Here is a 23,211-nt window from a genome sequence, read left to right on the forward strand (position 1 = left end):
TGTATATGAAGGTAGAGCATTAAATAGTAATTAATTGGGTACATTAGAAGATGTTTAAAACATTATGCCCATAACCAATGCAAAGACCAAAAGGATTCCATATGAGCATGCAAGAGCCCAACCTAATTGGTGTGTCACACAATGATTGTTTACAGGTATTAACATGACTGGTAATAAATACTAAAGAGTTTTATATTAGTCATGACAATGTTTTTGAAGATACTGAGTTTTAACTGAGTCTCATGGAGAGAAGGGTTGAGAGTCACAGATCTGAGAAAAGGGAAAGAATGTTGATTTGGCTGGAATTATTGGGTGTGGGTCATAGTACCAGGACAGAACAAACCAGATCACTGGCCAGATAAGCTGGAACTGATGGAGGGTCTCTGGAGGCTGGCATGAGGGCAGAGTACACACTCCAGAGGCCCATACATGGGAAATAACTGAAGACAGTAGAGAGGACTGAGCTTGCAGCAACTCCCAGACTCCAAACAGGAACCATGGTCTGGAGCTGGGGAGCTGAGTAAGAGGATACAGTCTGAACCCTGTCACCAAGTGCTCTGGGCATAGGTGCAAGTGTTGGTATCATTGGCTTGTCTGCACTGGGCATTGGGCTTGTAGTGTACAGTTACTGGGAAGTTATTGGAACAGAATTGGGCACATACATCACAGTTGGTGGAAGTCCTCCAAAACGGTGCTTCAGAGCTCACTAGGAAGACTTTGACATCAACCCACAATCTTTGGGTTCACCTAATTTCAAAATTGGCATTCAAAACCAGTTCTGCATTTCTCTGCCTGCCACTTGCATCTCAAACATTTTTCTACTTGGCAGCACTACCTTGGCTCCCTCCACACAGATGGATTGTTGAGGAGGCTGGAATGTGTGTGAAGGAGTAAAAGTAGCCGCAGACAGATGAAAGCATGGTGAGCCATTCCTGGCTTCTGTAAAAGCACTCCTATCATTCTGCCACGTGTACGCACAATTCTACTGAGTGCCAATCTGGGGTCATCTTTCAAAAGATTTGAACATTTTAAATGCCCCAAGTTTTGTTTAGAGATCAATGTTGGAGTTTTGACTGTATTTGGAATGTTTGCATTGAGAATAAGTGCCATGGAAAAAGCGAGACATAGGCAAAGTGAGCTTTGTGGATGGACAGAAAACAAAGGACAGAGAACATACCCTGCAAAAGATTTATCAAAGAAGGGTCATGCTGTGCATGGGCACAGAGGCTTTTTCACTTTTGGATTGAGTCTCTAGTTCTCAGCTATGGGCTTCTCCTAAGAGAGTTCATGGTCATCGATTCATTAAGGGCTCTGGGCTCAGAGTTCTTATCTTCGTATATCCAATCTAATCACAATAGGGTGTTAGCCATCCATCATATGCTTCTATTTCCATTTAGACATTCCAGGATCATATACAATTAAATAGGATTAGGATTATTTTCAATCTCAGCGCTCTTTCAGAGCCACAATTTTGCCTTCCCTGTCCCTCGTGTGATGGTGGGGAGGATCAAAATGTCATTAGCTTAGAGAAACACAGTGGCTGCACACATGCTTGCTATATGACCTGGACCATTATTTCACCTCTGTCAGTTTAAGTTTCCTTTCCATAAAATAGGGTGCCTCTGAGGGTTGCTGTGAAGATTAATTAAAACCATGAAACATAACCAGCCTAAGGTCTGGCACATAGTAAGTGCTCAAAACTTGTAGAAAACTATTAATTACTCCTTTCTCTTCTTTTTCCTCCCTCCCCTTATTTTTCTTCCTTAGTTCATCTGTTTATTGCATCCTTAAAATAGTGACTAAAGATTATGCTTAATTAGGGCAGAGGAAAAAATAGGTGAAAACTAGAAATTATTGCTATCCATTTTACTCATTTTTTTTAAAAAAAAGGAATTAGGAAGAAAGATAGCATCAGTCTTGAAAGATGCTCTCATGTTTGGGGCACTATCTCCCTTGCTCTGATTCTTTAGGTCCTATCTGCTTTACTTTGAAATTATATTTCCAAAATAAATATTATATTTCATTTGATATAATGACAAAAATATGGTTAAGCATTTGCATGGATTTGTTATATAGTACTTGAGCCATAAAATTAGACTTTGGGCACTTTGTCTATGACATAGGAGAGACCAAGTTCTTAATATGCAATCCTTTCTAGATCAGCTTATTAAAACACTGACTATATTTTTCAAAACTTGGGCTTTATCCTACATAGGCTTTCTTTTAGTCAGGGAATAAAATTCCTTCTTTTCTCTCAATTTAAGTTCAATTCTTGTTTTTCACTGCCAATCTATGAAATATTGTTTCATATTACATCTGTTTGTATGTTAAAGAACACATATTTAGTATCTTGTTAAGATTTTTCAGAGCAAGACACTTTCATCATATTTATTATTATGCAAATAAAAGAACAATGAGTCATAATTGTTTTCAGTAACCGGGTCATAATACATTACAGTGTATTATTCTCAGGAAAAATCACTCCATTTATTTTTTAAATGCAACCAAGAAAGCAACAAACTGAAAGGTTGGCATTGGGAATGGCCAATCTTTCTTTTATAGTTACTCATAACTATAAAATGACCACATATTATTTCCCGCCTTTTACTGTTCTTTTCTTTGCTTCCTGGAACATGTCCAGTTGTCCCAAATTCCATGTCCTTATCTCTTTTGCTCTCTGCCCTTCTTCCATTCTCTCCAATTGACAAAGTCTGGCTTGAATGAAAGGTTTGTGACCAAGAAGAATGTCCTTCATGTTGGGCTATCAAGCCAGAGTCACAAAGTGGCTGACAGTAGTATCATGAACAGATGGTGCCCAGCTCTGATTCTGGGAGCTTGGCTAACGGACCCTCCACATCTGATACTGCCATATAGGGCTAAACCTTTCTACCATTCATGCCTGTGCTTTGTCATATCAGTCACTGAATCTTAGATCTCTTTCACCTGGGATGCTGGGAAACAAAATAACTTCTATTAAATCCTGAAAGGAAAACAGATAGTACACAGTATGATCTCATAAGATTTTTCTTTCCTTTTCTACCAGAATGCCAACCTAAAGACTAATATTTGCCTCCACTTACAGTCATCAAAAGAGGCTCACAATTGCCCCCAGCCACACACACACACACACACACACACACACACACACACACACACACACAAAATGTATGTTCCAGAACCATGTAGCAAAAATTCCTGCAGGGAAAGGTGTTAAAGCTGACCACCGTAATAGAGCCATTGAGGTCCTAATTGAAGTTCTATTAAACTTTTAATTGAGAGTTTCTCATTGTTAGGACTATAAATTCCCAGGTAGTCTCTGTTTAACTTTGAGTCTGCCAAATGTAAAAGCAACCTGGCCGTACTTTTCTTTATCAAAGAACTTTATTCTTTTAGCCCCAGGCTTAGAATTTGATAACATGTTTTTTGTGGACTTCTTTTCACATCAAACAAATTTAAAGAGGAAAAATATAGTGTGTGTATGGAGAGGGGAGAGGTCTAATTACTCCTGTATGGATACTCAGATTTGGCAAAATTCAATTATTGGCAGTTTCCTTAAACACACACTTTTTGGTTCCCAATTTGCACATATGTGGGAAATAGATTCCCCTACAGAGTCCTCCCCAGCCTCTGCATGTCAGAATCCCCCATCTTCATTTTTTAAAAGCAGGCTATCCAAATGTCTCTTGCTCTGTCTGGCTTACTACCATTACCCTAGTCAGAAAAAATATTGCTTACATAGCATTGTGTTTGTGTCTTTTTTTGAGGCATCTTTCACATATAGCGTTGCGGTATAAGCTTCTGCATAACTTCTCTGTTGAGCTATAGCAGTATGGCAATGTAATCTTCTCAAGGTATCTAAGTCTTGTGCAATGATTCTTGGCTGTGTCTTAAATGTGATAGGTACTTTGTGCGTTTTTTGCTTCTTGTGATTAAAAATTGGGGAAAGGGAAAAATTAAAGGGTACACTTTGCCTCTGTAAGTCTTAACTGTAGGAACAGGAGTCTGTATTGTATTTACTCCTGGTGTTCAAGCAGGAGTAAAAAGTTTAATTTTCATTGGAATACCTTTATTTGAATCTTTTTTTTTTTGTAGTGAAAGTTGGTAGTTTGTGCTCACCTGTTTATGCTTACTTGAAGTAGTTTATTATTTAAGACCTTTAGCATATCTACCTTTTACCTGCTTGCAGGTCTTATGAAAATGAATTAGCTTCCCTGACTTTTAGGGCCTGAAAAGTCTCCTATGCCCACAGCTTATCTAGTTCCCACTGCTTTTTCTCTTCCCTCTCTTCTTCTGTTTTAACACTTTTAGTGAGGGCTGAGGTTGGTGTTTCGTCAGCTCTGAGGCACGTCAAATACTTGAATTTGCTTTTAGCACTGTGTGGACAATCCCAGCTGCTGAACTACCTTCTCTGCGAGGCTTGGGGCTGACTGGGAGCAGTCCCAGTCTGTTCTCGTCCTCTGATTGGCTCCCGGGGATCACGTGAGGGCCCGAGGGTTGGAATTCTGAGTTGTGGTTTGGCACTCCTCCTTCTTTTTAAAAAATCGCTGGGTCTGTTGAGCCTTCCTGGGCTTGGTGCCTTTGACGGAGACTGGAGACAGTCGCAAACAGCCACAGGCAGACAGAGGTGGCAATAGAAACTCTGCCGCGATGTTCAGTCAGGTGCGCAGGACCCCAGCTTCAGGCTGCTACTATCTAAATTCCATGACACCTGAGGGCCAGGAGATGTACTTGCGATTTGATCAGACTACAAGACGCTCTCCTTACAGGATGAGCCGGATTCTAGCGCGCCAGCAGCTAGTGACTAAAATTCAACAAGGTGAGTTGCCGGCAGGGCGAAGCTGTTGCTAATTCTGATTTCTATTGGCTCTATTTCATGCTAACCCAGTTTTTAAAGTTATTGTTCTCACTTTACACTATATGGATTTCTATGCCACACTGCACGTAACTTTTAAAAATAACTTTAGGCTCCAGTTTTAAGCAGACTGTGACAGCACTTAGCTGCCACATAACTCAATACAAAGTGCATAACAACTTCCCGGTAGGACAGTGAATCATAAATTCCAAAACTTATGTGTGTCTGCAGAACAAACGACAAAGGTCTACTCTGTGTATTTTTGGAGTTTTCTGCAGGTAAGCTCACCCTCAGGTCACATTTAAAAGGTGGACACTTGTTTATTTAAGTGTCGATGGGGGACTAACGTTCACCCAGCCCAGAGTTTTTAGAACATCCTCAGGGAAAAGGGGAAAGTAGGAATTCTAGTCTTAAGGCTACTAGACTGACAGCTACACAATGATATTTTCTTCCTGTTTGTGTGTTTATGTCCGTTGTGGCCACTGATGTGTTGATATTGTTTTCCTGATAAAGTATAAATGTGTCTGTTCACCCAAAACAAACCTGTGACCTGCACACAGCAGTAGCTTCCTAAGGCAAAAAGAAGAGAATACTGATTACAAGCTGCTAGATGTTCTGTTTTTATTTTCTTCTGAAAATAAAAGAAATAAAACCAACCTTGACTGGATATTACTAAAACTTACTAGTCTCAAAAAAAAAGTTTAAAATGTGCTCCTTATTGGGTATGTCTTTAGAATGTGAAAGACGAACATTCTAAGAAGCCCCTATCTGGTGACACACACACACACATCCACAGATACAGGATCAGTTCATAATCACCCCTGCCTAGACTAAAAACATAACTCAATTGTTATATTGGTACTGTATTAAGTTTCCAGGGATTTCAGAGCCATTATAAAAATTTGGCTTCCATTTGAATAAATGAGCTTAGTATTATATTGAATTTTAGAGAGGAAGTTGAGGTTTGCAATCCTGAAAATCTATTGTAATGTTTCCAAAAGGAACAATATGTATTCTAGTGAGCAGCACTTGATGAGATTGTTTCCTTGGAAATTGGAATTTGTTTGGAAAGGTTCAGGAACTTGGTATGTGTGAAGGATACTGGTCCTACATACCCGTCTGATTTCAGGAAGGATATTATGTCATTCTATAAACTCTCTGTGTGCAGGTCATAATTGAATAGAAACAAAAGTATTTCCCTGTGCTTGATTTAAAAATACATTAGGCTTAGAATAAGAACCAGCTCCTTACAATGGTGCTTTATCTGGTGCCATCATCTTTATGGACATAGAGGCTTAATAAATGTTTGATGGTAGGTTACTGTCTACAGTCTAAATGTTCCTCAGCATGCATATAAAGAGCATATTGTCTTAGAAATATCGCATGGAACTAGTTGAAATTTCTTTGAAAACCTCATTAGATGTATTTACAATACAATTTTGATTTTATAAAAAATGGCTTATGTTCTTTTGGAATGCAGGCTATTTTTTTCCATTAATGATTAGAAGGCTTAAACACGTGCATTATCACTGAAAGGGCACTCTCACACAGACACATGGGTACTGTAAGTCTATGCTTTATTTTACCTACTTAGAAAATGTGAGAATCCCTACCTTTCTATCCTAGGAAATAGAAAGTTTGAAGCTAATGAATGTCTAAAAATTAAAAGTGACAGTTTAGATCACAGGGAAGCATGAAAGAATTTCCAACAATGTAGTGGTTAAGAAATCATTATCTACTAATATCATACAACTACCTAGTAAGACAGTGAGAAAGCAGATGCAAAGCGATTTTAGTGGGCTTACTGTATTAATAGACTGGTTTGCTATCATGGTAGAGAATGTTGGCTGAGCATTTGCAGTATATCAGATACTGCTGTGGGAACTCTATGAATTTTAACTTATTTTCTCTGAAAATATCCTTGTACTTAAGTTCTATTATTGTACCCATTGTAGAGATGAGAAAACGTGGAATTCAAGTAACTTGTCCTAGGTCACATAGTAGGAGTTGGTATTTGAATACAGTCCTAAGGCCATTGTCTGCAACACAATAGCTGTTTTTTAGTTTTTATAGTGTATGCTAAACTACTGAACCTATGACTGATTTTTTTAAATTATATAACATGCCAAAGATCTTTTAGTCTTTTCTACTCAGGAGACAGCAATGAATCATATGACAGGATCATAATTGATCACTCATTATGAGCTTTCCAGTTAAGTTTTATTTCTCTACTGGGAGCAAAGTGCTATGGGTTTTACTCTCCCTAAACAGTTAGTACTCAGTAATGCATGATGTCAAGTTATTTCACCAACAAGCTTTAATCATTCAATTAAAGTTTATCAAGTACATATTAAATTACTATTGTTTTTGTAGTTTACATATTAGTCTTGAAATAACAGCCACATCAGTAAAGTTGCTTTTATTACTCTTAGATTGTCCATAGCAGACTTATCATTATATTAATATAATTTGGGCACCATTTACTTATAATTTCTCATGACTGCTGGGAACAGTGCAAGCAAGAGTAAGTTGCTCCCTGCTGACCTCATAACAGTGAGATAATCATTGAGTGGTATGGACATGATTCAACCGCAGATACACTCATGGGGTGGAAAAACAAGGAGGAGAAATAAAAGAATCTTTGATGATGCATAGGATCAGAATTAGTTACCCAAACCCAGGATGAATCTAAACTTGCTCATTTTAGGGCACACTCCAAAATATGCATGTATCATTTCTCTAGCCTTTTGTTGTTGTTGTTGCTCTGCAATTATTAAGCCCAATTAAAAAGAGAGGAGGTATTTAAATAAGAATGCTGTATTGCAGTATGAAAGTATATCAGAAGTTATATTGCCCTTGATCTCTACCCCACATTCTTGCTTGAATCAATAGGGAAATTGTTGTGGAGAGAGATAATAGAAATAATAATGGTTCTTCTTTCCCTCACTGTCAGGCACTTGGGATAGAGAGGAGAGAGGATGCTGAAGGGGTGGAGGAGGAGCGTGCTAGGTGATGGCAAAAGAGAATTGGATTTTTTCTCAATTTTATAATATGGTAAAGTACAACTAACATTCTATTAACCACCCTAACCATTTTAAGTGCAAAGTTCAGTGGTATTAAGTGTACTCATAATTCATGTTTTGAAGCCATCACCACCATCCATCTATATAACTCTTTCAGTCTTGCAAAACTGAAACTTTAAACTCATTAAACACCAATTCCACATTCCTTCCTTCTCCCAGCCCCTGGCAACCACCATTCTACTTTGTGTCTACATGAAGTTGGCTCCTCAAGAGACCTAATATAAGTGGAATATAAGAGGAATCGCGCAGCATTTTTCTTTTGATAACAGGCTATTTCACTTAGCATAATGTTCTCAAGGTTCTCTATGTTAGAGCATTTTAATAGGACTCATTTCCTTTTTAAGACTGGATAATATTCTGCTGTATGTGTATATCACATTGCATGTCTACATCACATTCAAAACAGGGTTGAGGTTAGAGAACCGTCTTTCTATATTGTTATTTGAGGGTTATAATTTATTGGGCAGAGGAGCATCATGTTTAATGCCTACATACACAGATGCCCCTCAGACAATCCAAATCCAATCAGATACATAAATGTGATTATTTTATTTTTAAAGGAATATATCATGCTATTGACTTTTTAACTTATTTTTTCATATATTGTTCTATCGCATTACATTTTCTAAGCACTTTTACAAATGTCACAAAGTACCCCAAGTACAATACTATTGTAATATATAATAAAACACATTTTAGAAAAACTAAACTAATAAATATAAATTTTTTAAAATATCAAAGTAATTTATTTTCAATGCTCAGAAAACAGCAGGCTATGGCCCAGATTGCAGTGAAATCCACTGAAGCAGGACAAAAGGCGATAAGGATGCAGGTTCTGCTGAACAACACCCTCATCTTTTATTGTGTCACCCCAGAACTTCACTGGCCCTTCCTTCTTAATGGACAGACTATGATTGCTTGGGCTACTCTCGTTCTCATGTTTTAGAATTCTGTCTGAAGAATTCTAAAGCAGCTCTTAGAAAAACCTGTAAAGGAAACAAATCCACCTTATTTCATGGAATCAATCAATAGCGTCTAACTTTTTTTTAGAATTTGTCAAAGCAATGGCAAAGTGCAAGTTAGGTTTTTGTTCTACTAATGGTACTAACTTGTCATTATAAAGGCATTTGGATTAAGCCATCTCTGAAGTCCCCATTGACTATGAAATTCTAGGATTCTGTGATCACAGCTATTACCTAAGAGAAAGACAATTCTTACTGACATTTTGATTATTGTGTCATTCAGCTTTACCTAGATATGCTTCTTTGAGATCTAACAGTCTCATTATTCATGTGAAAGGAATGTTAAGAAGTCCAGTCTTGTGGTCTATGTAAGTGTTAGTATTCCTATAATTACAAAGAAATTTATAGAAGTTTTAATTTCTCAGGAGCCCAGGACCATAAGGCGAAGTTGTTGCGATGTCTGACCTGTAGCAAGGAGTGTAGGGGCTGGAGAATGCCTATTTGTATGTGCCACCACGCTCACAATCAGGACCCTTTTTTTGATATAAATGTAGAATGCAGAGACTCTCACCACCAGGGACAGTAGTGAAAGTTGGACTGTCATTTTCATTGACTTTTTATCTGAGATAATCTTTAAATAGTTACAGCAACTGAGCTGAATTAAAGTGGAATATGCTTCCTTTTTATTACCCTAGCTAAAGTAAGTGGGAGTGTGTGACATACTCTCCCTTATTACTCTGTCAAATGGCATCTTGGGAATTTGCCTAACCTAAGTGGTGAGCATTGCCCATTCTTGGTGAGCAGTGAGACCCCCACCAACTGGGTGGTGTCAGCTAAATTAAATGATCATTTGTTCCCCTGGAATTGCCCTTTCTCTATGTTTAGTCCTTTCTTACCCAACCACTTTCAAAACAAGAGGGTGAATACACTGGCAAAACAGATGGAACACAGAAAACAGGCTGAGAATGCATCCGTCATATATTGCTCAAGTTTTTTAAAAAAAAATAAGAGTGGCAACTGCCATAAATTCACATTTTATGAATCAGAGCCTGTTCTATTCAGAACTAGTGACTGAAGGGCCTATACAGAAAAGACAGTGTTTCACCAAAGTTAAGGGAAAATAGGCTAAGTGAATTAAGTCAATGAATTTTGAATGACATTTAAAAAATTATTTTGTAGTAAAAATGTAAGCAGTCACAAAATGACTGCTAGGAAACTAGCAAAAGAGCAATGTTGTTATAAACATTAAAAACTTAAAATTTTCACTTTAACCAAACTGTTGTTGGTTCAGTAGCTCCATGTAACTGCTTTTATTAGCTCTGATTATATAAACACACATCTCGGATGCAGGAAGTTGCTAAATTTGGATTTTTTGACATTATTTTAAGGAACTAAAGATTTGTTTTCTCATATGTTTTCGCTCCTCCCCCATCATATATGTACTTTAATTCTTAAAATCTAGACAGTGGTCAACTCTTATAATGCAAGATTCTTCATTTCCTAGGCAACTTAATCATGGACAGAGATAGAAGTACAAATTACAAAAGAAAAGAAAAGAAAAAAATCAGCACAATGGTCTTAGCAAATATTAATTGATGTTCCAAACAAATTTCAAATGAAATTTCAAACCTCTTGTATGAAGGGGAATAAACAGGAGGGGGTTTAGTAGGGATAGGTCATTAATGGGGATAATCTGTTTCTGCATTTCATTAGTTACGAGAACACAAAGAATAGAAAAGGATAGAGTAAACAAGGTCAACCATGAGCTGCACACTAGCTATTTTGATAAAATAAAGATCTTATAAAAATTATTTGCCTTTTCCCCAGGGATAATTGGAATATGATTTGGAAAAGATATCACATATTAATTTACATTCAAGGATTTGAGGTAGTTTACAGAGAACATATAACTCAGCAAGTGAATAACACAATAAAAGTGATGAAACGAAAAACATTTGTCAATTTAAGACATAATTAGAAAGATATATTACATAGGAATATAAGGTATAAGGTGTTGAGTCGTTATTAAACATTGGACGTGGGCTTCCCTAATCTAAGCAAAGAAGGAAAAAATAATCAAGGGAATATTGGCCACATCCATAAGGGAAAAACAACCAATATGGCTTTTCCAGGGACTTGACTTCTCCCAAGAGCTTGAGATTTGGGAGCAATCTCTCACACCAATCTCAAAAAGAGAACACTAAGAGCTACAGTAAATAGTGCTTCCAGCCATTGCTACAGTGAGTTCAATAGTGGGTCCCATTTCATTATTTCTTACAAACTGACAGCGGAAGTAAGAACATCACACAACAAATTATCATTCAGTAATATGTAATATGTTCAAGGGTAGAGGGAGTAAGTAGCATGAAGATGTTCAGATATCTGATTCTGTGTTAATCTCAAAATTGTGGAAACCATTGAGAAGCAATTTTTTCAAAGTCACAGAACACTAGTCCTATTAGACAGATGTTCCAGAGGGGAAATGTTTCTGTGGTCAAGTAATCTGGGAAATGCTGCATCCTCTTTCCCTTCTTGGAAATTCACAGTTATAGAAGGTTCAGAGGAATCCTGCAGACAGTAGTGTAAGTTTGTTTAAACTGATATATTTCATCATGAAGCCACTTTTCACTAGATACCAGGAAGTGACATCTTGCAAAACCAATGTTCCCTGGGGAACACATTTGGAAATGCTGATTGAGGAGAGTGCTTGGTCTGTGGTTTACTCAGATAATTTCCTTCTAATATATTTCTGGCAGAGATTAGGCAGTAGTATAGTTTGAGGTTGTGTTTTAGAGAATGACATTGCAAATATTCTGTGCTTTTAAAGATGGCTAGTTCCACACACTTTAAAAATTAACTGGTCAAAGGCAAGATGGCTTTTTTTTGTTGTTGTTTTTTTTTGAGGTACTTGAGTTTGGACTGGGGCCTTGCAAGACAGGCTCTCTACTACTTAAGTCACACCCCCCAGCACTTTTTTTGCTTTAGTTATTGTTTTTAAGATATGATCTCCCACTTTTTTCCCTAAGGCTAGCCTCAGACTATAATACTCCTCCTTATGCCTTCCACATAGGTAGGATTATAGGCACATACCACCATACTCAGCTTTTTTGTTGAGATAGGGATTTGCTAACTTTTTGCCCATGCTGGAAGGTGGCTGTCTTTTTAATGAAAACTAACAATAAAATGAAGATTCTAGTCTAATTAGGTAATCCTGCACATATGTTGGGCAGAAAACTGAAGGAGTCACTGATGAGCAGAGCTAATAATTACAAGAACAACAATGTAACCAGTCCTCAAAAAATTCTATGATGTAAGTATCATTGGGCCAGATGAAAGAAATAACTATTTTCTAGATCTAGGTTTATCTAACCTGTGTTACAGCTAAAGTCCTGGGCAAGTTCTGAAGTGCTCTGACATCCCTGTAGCTAATTCAGGATATTCCATGACTGCTGGAAAGTGGAGTCCCCACCCACAGGAGAGAAGCTGGAAACAGTTCAGGAGTCTCAAACTCTCCCTAGTTGTTGGTGACCTGGACCCACAGAAATTCAGGCGATAATGGTGGCTCAGAGTTGGTTTCTGACTTCATGGTATGCAAATATCTTTGGTTAATATAGTCTGTCTCAGTATGACAGAATAAAGTGAACTGTATACATGATTTTGGTTATTAAATCAAATTGATTTGTTTGGTCAAGTTATATAAGCAATTTAGTTATTCCCAGGAAACCTGTAAACATATTTTTAAGGCATTTTTCCACTTGCTGGTATTTCCGTTATGAATGGTACTTTTTGAGAGAAATTTACAAAATGTCAAAAAACTGCAGCAGAATGAATCCTTCTAGCCCCAACCCTCTTACTATAAAGTCACACAAGACTATAGCAGAATGGTACCATCAGTAGCAGGAAAGATTATCATGAAAATGATACTAATGTTTGAAAAGACATAAATTCTCTTTTTTTTTTGAGAAGCTTAGAAATCAAAAGGAATTTTAGGGAAGAACTTGGAAAATAAATTTACAGAATATGATAGTGTTATTCAATAAAGGAAATCAATAGAAATAAATCCAAAATATCTGAGAAGACTGACAAATGATTTCCCACATAAGATGCAGGAATCCTGACAACTTTAAATGTTTGACAGAGGCAGATCTGACTCTATAAATGATTTGTATTGCTTTGCCTCTCTAACAATCTGATAAAACACAAGGGTGAAACAACATAGAGAGATTGTTAAGGGACTTGGCAGTTACCAAGTACCTGATTTAAACATCAATATTTTGAGCCGAGGTAGGCATTGACTTTCAGCATTCCAACTCTCCTCTTCCTGGTTAATTTTGAAAATCACATATATGGAAGACAAGAACTTTTGGTTAGTATTCAGTCTGTATAAGTGAGCAGCAGCACTTCACATATATTTGTATTCACTAAATGACACAATGTGGAAAAGATGGGTAGTCATAAAATCATATTTTCCTTTGAGGGTTTTATTACTCTGAGATTATTTATGCTTAATTTTACTATAAGAAATAAGGAAGATTCACAAATCAAGCATTAGTGATATTTCAACCAGCCTCACCCACATAAGACTAGAGTTCTTCATAGAGGTATTTAAGGAATTCCAGACATTTTGAGAGACACAACACATTTCCCACTAAATGCATTTCTTAAAATAGAGAATTTAATCCATCCCAAGGCCCTTATTGTGGGGCCTTACACAAAGCCATGTGTTGTGTATAACAGGTTCTCAGTCATTAGACTTCTTACAGACTTGTAGATCTTCCCTGAAAATTCAGATCTCATCATTACCATCCCACTCCGCCTGTTATACTTTTAAGTCTGAGGCAGACAGAGATGTTAGATATTTTTATTACTGGCTTCCCAGAAGAAGGAGGAAAAATTTGCTAAAAAAGAAAGGAAATCAGTCATGCAGGATACCGTAAAGAAGGTTGCAAAGGAGTTGTACTCACAGAGCTCCTCTTATGTGAGTCCTAACACTGAGTGCAATACAATTTCCCACTTGAATTTTTATTTATTTATTAAAATAAACCCATTGAGCTTGCCTGAAATAGGCCATGGAATAGCACAGGGCATAGAAAGATGGGTGTTTGCTTCTTGCCTTCTTCTGTAACAATCTTCCAGGAATTACTCTGTTGGCAAAATGTTGAAACCTGGGCTGTTCTTAGGGGCACATAACTTAAACATGTTGGTTGAATTTCAAGAAACACTTTCTTCTGTTTTACAAGAATGGCCCAACCTTAACTCCACACTTTCTACACCTACAATTTGGAACCCTTGTAGGGCTTTGGGTTATGCAGTTTGAATTTGATCTCTAACCCTACATTTTTGAAGCACTCTGACCTTGGCCCAGTTATTTAACATTTCTAAGCTTTGGTTGCCCTGTGAGCAAAAGGGAATTCACAGTAGCAGCTACCTCCCAGTTATTGAAAGGATGAAATGAGGAGATACAATTAAACACAGAACACAGTGCCTGGTATATAGTGCGTGCTCAGCATAAGAAAAAACGTATTAAACATCCATGTACTTGAGACCCTTCCAGGTATCATCAAACGAAGAATCATGTGCTCTATGCCATGTTTACTAAGGCAGAATATATAATGCTGCATTTTCATATGTCTTCACAAAATTTAAAATGAAAAGTGTTTGTTTTATCTTAAACTGTAATGAAAACTATTGCCTTTGCCAATTGCAGTTTCCTGTGGGTGGCCATTACTCTCCCAGTTCCCTTGATCTGGCCTGAAATGGTGGATTTAGGCCAGATTTTACCTCCTGTAGATGAATGGCAAAGCTAATTGGTCCCTCCTTCCAACAGTAAAAGAGACAGTTCTTGGTAGGAGGTATCCCTAGCTCTTGAAATTAGTAAATGGTAAATTTTGAAGGCAGAGTGGATGGAGAGCTGAAGGAACAGGGCTGTGCAGAGTGAAAGCCCTGGAAGTCAGTTGGTTAGGGGAGAGAGGTGAGATCAAGTCCTGAGATATCTAACCAGTGATAGACAAGACATTATTTATGTGACATTTGGATTTAAATTGAAATATTTTTTATGATCCACATAACTGTTTAATAAGGCTCTTTCAAAAGCAATCTAAAAACTCCTGATGCCCCACCAGGGATGGCAGCACATACAGTAGGAAGGTTACTCAACCTGCATGAGGGTGACTTTGAACAAGTCACCTGAGTCTTCTGTACCTAAATTCCCTCTTCCATAATAGGAGTTGTAAACAAATGGATCTGTAACTGATGTTCCAGAAAAGCAACTGCACACAGACTAATGCTACATTAGCCATGGAAAATAACTTCAAAATTATGGAACATACCAATGGACTGCAGTAGTATGGCAGGACTACTGTAATGAAGTACCACAGACTGAGTGGCTTAGACAACAGGCGTTTATTTTCTCACTGTTCTGGAGACTAGAAGGTTACTATGTGTATGCCTACATCCCAATTTTGTCTTCTTATAAGGCACCAGTCATATTGGATTATGTCTACCTAAATAAACTCATTTTACATTTATTACCTCTTTGAAAGCCCTATTGTCAAATTCAATCACAATATATTGGGGCTTAGGACTTCAATGTGAATTTTAGGGAGAGAGAATTTAGCTCATAACATTGATCTAATGCTTGTTTTTCCAATTTTATTTGTTATATCAAAAAAAGAAGGGAAACTAATTTTTTATAGTGTGCTTATGCTTACCAGACACTGTGCTAGTTGCTTCCACCTTTTTTGTCTCACTCAATACTCAAAACAATCCTTCAAGTAAAAAATTAGTACAGGTTGATCATTCTTAGCCCAAAAATCCAAAATCTGAAATGCTCCAAAATCTGAAACTTCTTGAGATCACACCAACATGACACCACAAGTGGAAAATTCCACACCTGACTTCACTTGACAAGCTGCAGTCAAAATGCAGGTGCACTAAAAACATTGCATAAAATTGCCTTCAGGCTATATGTATAAGGTATATATGAAATATAAATGAATTTTATGCATAAACGAGGGTCCCATCCCCAAGATATTTCACCATGTATATTCAGAAATTCCAAAATCTGAAAGAAAAAAAAAAAAACCTGGAAATCTGAAACCCTTCTGGTCCCAGGCTTTCCAGATAAAGGATATTATCCGCCCCCCTCCTCCATTTTTAGCAGAGGACACTGAGCAAAGCTGAAAGACAATGAATGAAAAAAATAAGACTATATCTGAAAAAACATATCTGAACTCCCCTTCTAAATTATTGTGATTTCTAAATTGTTATTAGCTTCAAGAATTTTAATTTTATATAAACTTTCCAGTTTTGCATGTTTTCATACAAAGAATTGTGTAGGAAAAAACCTATAAAAATGTATATATACTTTCTGATGCCTATTTGATAATTTAAAATCTAAGGTGTTTCTCATGATAATTCAAACAAGTTACTTAAGAAATTTTAATTGCTCATTTCCATTAAAGATTGCATTCCTCTCAATTGAAGTACGTTCCTTATATTTGTTGAATCCTTTAGCTCCCATAGACTAAATATGAATATGATAATTATTATTTGCCGAAATTTGTTCTTAGAGTTGAGTGGATTAACATTTTCACAAATACACCTGTGGATGCTTTTGTTTCACTTAACATATAGAATATACATACTTTTGGATACTTCTCCATGTAGGAGGTCCCCATCAAGGTCAGAGACATCAGTTTCTAAAGTGTTACGCATCACAACTTAAACATTAATCTTGAGCCTCATAAAAGCCTTATTTTATAAGATGAAATTTTAGATGTTTGTATATGGTATCTTGTAAACCTTGAAAAGCTATTATAATATTAATTCCTTCACAGGTACAGTACATGGCAGTTTGTGGAGCAATTCAGAATGTATTATCATTTTGAATACATGTGTGAAATGATGTTAGAATCTTGGATTAGGAAGCTTTGTTCCCTAAAATTTGTCTTTCAAAGACCTGATGAATGCATAGGTAGGTTCTCCTACTTTAAAATGTTTCCTGGATCATTGTTTTGAAAATGGAATTTTGTGGTATGGAAAAGCACACTTACCTGAGTGGGCTCTGTGGATAAGTATAAACTCACTTGATATATAATAAGGAAACTTGGCAGCAAGCAGAGCAGCTGCCATTGTAAAACATTAACTAGCCAGCAGAGTAGAGATTGTTTCAGAGTCCAGTTTTTCTTCCACCCTCCCCCTTTTGGCATAAAGGGACTTCCTCACCAACAGCTTTGCCATTGTGTGAGGCCATTGTATTTCTGTTTGTTTCACATGTCTGTTCTGTCATGGGTCTTCTTCATTTTTGGTTACCTTTGTAGAGCTGGCCCTGGACACTGCAGCTTCTGTCCTGTGAGACTCATTGCTTTGTTGCATAATTCCAGGAATGACATGGAGTTAAGACAAGTTCTTTTCAGCTCATTAACAATCAGTCACTCTTCCTGCAGGCTGCTGAGCCTGTACAGCTGCACCTACAGACAGGCAAGCCCTGCCTTCTGGGCTGCAGGGGACATTCCCACAGAGTCACCCAAGTGAAAAGACTCAGGGTCGGCCTGGAAAGGCAGGTTGTCATCAGAGTTTATTAACATTCAGATGCACTCATTGAAATATTTGCAACTGGGATCAGTCATTTGACTTTTATATTTCATGCCACAATTTTTAGCTTTTGTCACATTTATAAAATTTAAAACATAGGAACTGTAGACTTACATCTACCCTTCTTGATGGCTGTCTATGATATACCAGGTTCTTTTATTTCATCTTTATAAAGACTGAGAGTAAAGTTTATTCATCTAGAAAATAAACACAGGCATAAAACTCGGGTCTCACTATGTTCGTTTTCTCAATGAGTAAACCAAGCTCCAAGAAAGTTTATTTAACTTTCCTGAAGTTGAACAAGTGGGTGGCAGAATCAGGCTTTGAACTCAAGTCCGATGACCTGGGTCCCCAGGTGGTTCACTGCCGTGCAACCCCATCCTCTTTCTAATTACAGGTGAACATGTTTACTTAGAACCAAAGATGGCTTTGGATTTTGTCTTTTCATCACTGTAGACTTGGTTGACACCTTTCTTTCATCCCCACTCTCCAATTGTTGGAGGGCCTCATTGTGCCACTAAAATCAGCAGCAGTGCCATGTGACTGTCCTGTACTAACTCCCCTCCCATTGCCCTCATAGGGCTGGCTTCTCTTTATCAAGAACGCTCCGTCCAAAGTAAATGTCAAGGCAGCAGAATTCCTTGCCAAGAGCGGGGATCCAGCATGGTTAGGTAGGAGCAGGCCTAACAGAAAGGGAAAAACTGATTCCTTCACCCCCAACCTTCTTTCCCTACTTCTGACCCTTCAAAATGCTGCCTTTCTTCCTAGAAAGTGCCAGGGTAGAATGCACAGCCTCCCCCACATTTCCCCAGGGCTCACGTGACCTCACATTGGGTCTTTTCAGAGCAGATAGGAACAGGGCGGGAATTACATCAGACCTGTGCTATGCCATGGACCAAAGTTCTCAAAATCACCAGCTCTATAATTTGAGGAAAGAATGCATGAAATAAGGATCCCCATTTCTGGGGGAAAGTCCTGAATGGAGTTTTTGGAGTTGTGTTTGTTTTTTTCCTGCAGATTTGACAATTCTGACCTCAATCATGGCTGAGAATAGATGCAGACCAGAATAGTCCCAGTTGTGCTCTGCACTTGTAGCTAGAGAACAGTAGCTAGTCAGAAGAAAATATCAATGTTCTGCCAACTTCTGCTGTTTGTGAAATTTTGCCAGAAGCAAAACAGGATCAGAAATAATAAACAGATCTCCTCCCTTGCTGTATGACTGCTATTTACATAAAGAGATTAATGAGCTGACTGTGCTCATGGAGTGCTCAGGGAAGGGAATTTTTAAGAAGAAAAGGCTAATTTGGGGGTGCTTGGTTACTTGCAATTTGAGATTTTTCCTAAATAACTGGGTTTCCTAAGAGACTATTCTACGGAAAGTGTTGCTTCCCCGATATAAGCAGCCTAAACTAGGGACAAGATAAACTGACATGAGTTACATGCTGCCATTAAACGTCCACAGAGAGGTAAAGGAACTTTGAAAACAAAGGATCAATGTGATCCTTCAGGAAAATGGTTATGTTTCCAGCAGAGAGACCTAACCCGTATGGTGAGCTCTGGGAACTGTGAGGCAGGAGACCTTGGTTTCAAAGTGACTTTGTTCTAACGTGGTGTCTTGAATGCTTTTATTTAACCTCTCGGTACCTCCATTTTTTTTTCATCTATCAAATGGGAATAATATTAGCTCCTTCTATTCAGTATTATTGAGGAAGAAAGCAATGTAAAATCGATGCAAATAGAAGGTATGATGGCTTAGGGTTATTGGGTAATACCCACAGGTATTACCTGAATCCAGGAGTCATATAAAACAGGACTAGTTCTTCTGTGTCCTCAGTTGAATACAAAGCATCACACCACTTGTTTCTCTTCTGAGGATAATAATTCACACTGCTCCTCAAGGATATAGGCATAATGTGCCACTCTGAGGGGTTGATTTGTTTTTAATTGGTTCCCAAATGGGCCACATATATTAATTCTTAGCCTCATTTTAAATCTTTTTATATATTTGATGGTTGTGAGTAACTCTGTATTATTAATTAGGGTCATTGCAAACTCTACTTTTCCCTCTCATTTTTCTTCCATTCTGAGGTATCAAGAATTTTACTTTGTAGTTTTATTCAGCTAATAAACATTACTTCACCCTTAATGAATTATTTCCTGTAACCATGAGAAGAATAAAACCTTTTAAAGTGAAAGATATTGTGTCATAAACTCAGGGACTGTGACGAGGCCAAGAGTCATAAATCATATGCTTTCAGAGTTATGAAAATCAGGTTTACTGCCCATGGCTAAGATTTTGTAAAGTTAGCTGTCCTTAGTCAGGAGATCCTGGTATGGCTGTCCTAGCCCCAGGCCCGCAAGTGCTTATTGAGGTCATAGTTGGTTGTGTGGCTCTGAGGAGAGTGAAAGAACCCAATATCACATTCCCTGAATGGTCTGATGAAGAAAAGACATGCTAGAAGACATGTCTTCCTGCTGTCCTACCTGATGCAGTTTAGATTGGAAAGTCTTAGGAAAATAAGGTGAAAAGTACAAAGAACATACATTTCACTTTATCCCTTAAGTGCTCAGTATTTCAGGTTTTGTTGGTTTGTTTTGTTTTGTTTTTCTGGGCTTGGGGTTTGAACTCAGGGCCTTGCATTTGCTAAAGGCAGGCACTCTACTCTAAACCTCCAGCCCTGTTTGATAGTTTTGATATCAGCTTCAGTTTTATTTTTATTTTTTGTCTTTAAATATTTGAATGTGTCAATGCTGATAGATTTCAGGAAAAAGGGCTCTTACTAAACTGAGACTTGTGTGAAAGTCTTGGAAAACTGTTAGCACCCTGTACATTGGTTATGATTTGGAAAGACTGGATACTTTGAATAAAGTGGAATTTGAGGGGGAACATGAAAGAAGAGAGAGAATGTTGTTGGGTGGAGGAGTGTCTAAGCTCATGGCTTGCCAAAACCTTTTACGCCAATAAAAACTGAACCCTATGAATTCGACTATGATATATTAGAAGAACTTTTGTAAATGTCATAATGTACCCCCAGAACAACAATAATTTAAAAAAAGAGAGAAAAGAAAAAAAATTAAAAATAAGATTATTTAAAAAAATGAACTGAACCCTAGGACCCATTGGCTTCTTTCTTATACACAAGGGTGAGAAAACTTCCCTCTACCTTTGATATGTGACGCCTTTGAGTTTCTCAACAGCCTCTGGCTTAGCAAAGCCCTTTTGTCTATAGCTGGTTCTGCTCTGTGAACATTACCATGTTTTGTGATTGATGTTAGTACTTTGACATAGGAGTTATGAAGCTTTTAGATCCTTGATTTATCAGAGAGAATTGTTCAGATATTCTTTGCTCTGGGTGGCTGTACACTTTCTGAAACTTGTACTTTGTAGATATAGTATGCATTGCTTAAAAGCATGGGCCTTGGTATTTTCCAGATCTGGGTTCAAATCTCACTTTCAGCACTTATTAGCTGTGTGATCTGTTTCCTCAACTAATGTGGAAATAAGAACAACAATAATAATAACAGCAACAACTACTGCCTGAAGTTTCTATAAGAATAGACTTCTAATTACACATATAAAGTGCTTCGTGCAGAGGCTGACACCTACAGTCAAGGCTGCATGTATGTTACTTTAAAAAAAGAAAGAAAGAAAAAGGATACTAATGTGCTCCATGGCCCATTTTGCTATGGATTAACTATTTTCAGGAAAGATAAAATACCCTAACTTGGATAATTACATAACATGGAAGCCAAGGAAGAGCCACAATCATAGTGGGTCTGAAGTCAGTGTCTAAAATATCAGAGGAGAAAAAGGGCAGCTTAAAAAGTTAACATTTTTAAACAAGAAGTTTCCTAACCAAAAGGATTTACCTTTGAAAATAGTCATCGAATAGATAGCCATCAAAATCCAGGTATAATGGACAATATTTTTAGTCCTTAAACTAGGAAGACCAACCTTCACAAGTCCAGACTATGAACTTCAACTCTGACATGAGGTGATAGAAGCATGTCTAACTTCCCCAAAACAAAGCACTGAATCTTTAAAACATTTGCCTAGTTAATTGAAGTCTCATAATACATCCTCTTAACTTCTCTTGTAAGTCATAGTAAGATCAGCCCAGGGGAAGCTTGTTCCACCACTCTTCTTCATCCCACCCTCAAGTTTGCAGCCTTCTCTAAAAGCCAAGAAGCAAGGAGACAGCCTAACCAGCATCAACAATGTATCTTCAATGCCTAGAATCTCCTTTGCTTCTTTTCAAAGGCAGCCTATCAAGTGTTCTGTGCCTACTAAGTTTTGCTAAATAATCCACTCTACTGCTTTACAGAAAATGAAGTTCATTTATTGTCTTTCCATTTTTATATGTGAGAACATATTCACTCACTCATTCATTCACTCACAAAATCATTTATAAAATACTTACTCTGTGCCAGGTGCTGTGAGGTCTTTGAGATATTCAAAACACATTAAAACACAATGGACACCACTGTTTAATGGGTGCACTTTAACAGGTGCCATGGAGTGTTACAGGTGTTGGAGATGGACGTTCGAGTAGGGAAAATGGAGGTGCATGGGCAAGTTCCTGTTCTACCTGTGACTGTTGGGTTGTTGTTGTCGTTGTGCTGGTTTGTTGTTCCATTGCTTCAGCTTCCGTCCCTTTGTCAGAAAGAAGTCATGCCTGATGTGACTGAGGAGGTACAGGAGAATCTTTACTAGCTGTCTCAGGAATCCTAAGGGGACATCATCAGTTTTTAACCTCATTAGTTGACCATGTATCTTCCTTAGAATCTGCATAACTGGGTTCCAGACTAGGAACATGTAGTAATCTCCCTTCTGTGAAAAGCACATTGTCCTTGAAAAATCAAAGGCCATTCTGAGCCCAGAGAACTTACCTTTCTTTGCTGCCACTATTGCACTAGAATTTGTGCTCCCTCTGGAAGGGTTAGAATAGGATGGTGGCAAATTTCTCAAAAAATGCACTTTAATCACATAATAGTGACTAACACAAATATTGAAAAGAAACTGTGTTTTAGAACCAAGCATCATCACTTTTTCTGCATCAATTATGCTAGTGGAGAATCTAGCCTGGTCAATATTTCAACAAATGTTTGTACAAAGCCAAGTATGTGCAAGATCTTTGCTGGTTTTGTGTATGATCATCAGTTATATAAAATATGATTGCTGTTCCCAAAGAGATTGACATTGAGAAAAGACATAAAAACTGTCATAAGTATTGACAATTCAAGGGAGTATATAGTTCAATAACTGACAAGCTTTCAAAAGAGGCACTCGGAAGGAGAAGCGTGCATTGTGCACAGTCACCAGGGTGGAGAGGTAAAGAAGAAAGGTCATTAGGTTTGCTGTATGGGAAGTAGCTGTTCCACTGGACAGAAATCACAGGAAGTTCCCAAAGCAGGGCAACAGAATGAGTTGCAAAGTATGATTTGAGTAATTGGGACTGTAGTCCAAATCCAGGGCAATGTGGGGGAAATATAGATGACACAGTTAGGGAAAAGTTTAAGATCAGTCTACAGTGAGTTTGAAATACACTTCATAGATAATGAGGAGATATTGAGGGATTTTGAGTAGAGAAGGAATAGGATGAAAACATTAGTTTTGAAAAAATATTTCAGGAATATGGAATTGAAGTGGCTAGGCTGAAAATAGAAAAACAGCATAGTTGAGCATGTATTTCATGTACGCCCTTGTAAACATGAAAAA

General features: G+C 37.6%; 1 protein-coding gene across 6 annotated transcripts in view; it reads left to right on the forward strand.

The window, feature by feature from the left end:
* Positions 1-23,211, forward strand: part of Stard13 (StAR related lipid transfer domain containing 13) — a 528,094-nt gene that overhangs the window by 359,686 nt on the left and 145,197 nt on the right. Inside the window, exon 1 of one of the 6 annotated variants that reach the window (XM_074043559.1) lies at positions 3,802-4,816. The exons of 4 other annotated variants lie outside the window; for them this stretch is intronic. In XM_074043559.1, the coding sequence (XP_073899660.1) occupies positions 4,648-4,816 (169 nt within the window). In that variant the 5' untranslated portion in view covers positions 3,802-4,647. Of the gene's footprint in view, positions 1-3,801; positions 4,817-23,211 lie in introns of those variants that run through there. One more of the 6 variants, XM_020156793.2, reaches the window with a different exon arrangement.

This window comes from Castor canadensis, chromosome 10 (assembly GCF_047511655.1).
Source record: "Castor canadensis chromosome 10, mCasCan1.hap1v2, whole genome shotgun sequence".
Taxonomy (NCBI): Eukaryota; Metazoa; Chordata; class Mammalia; order Rodentia; family Castoridae; genus Castor; species Castor canadensis.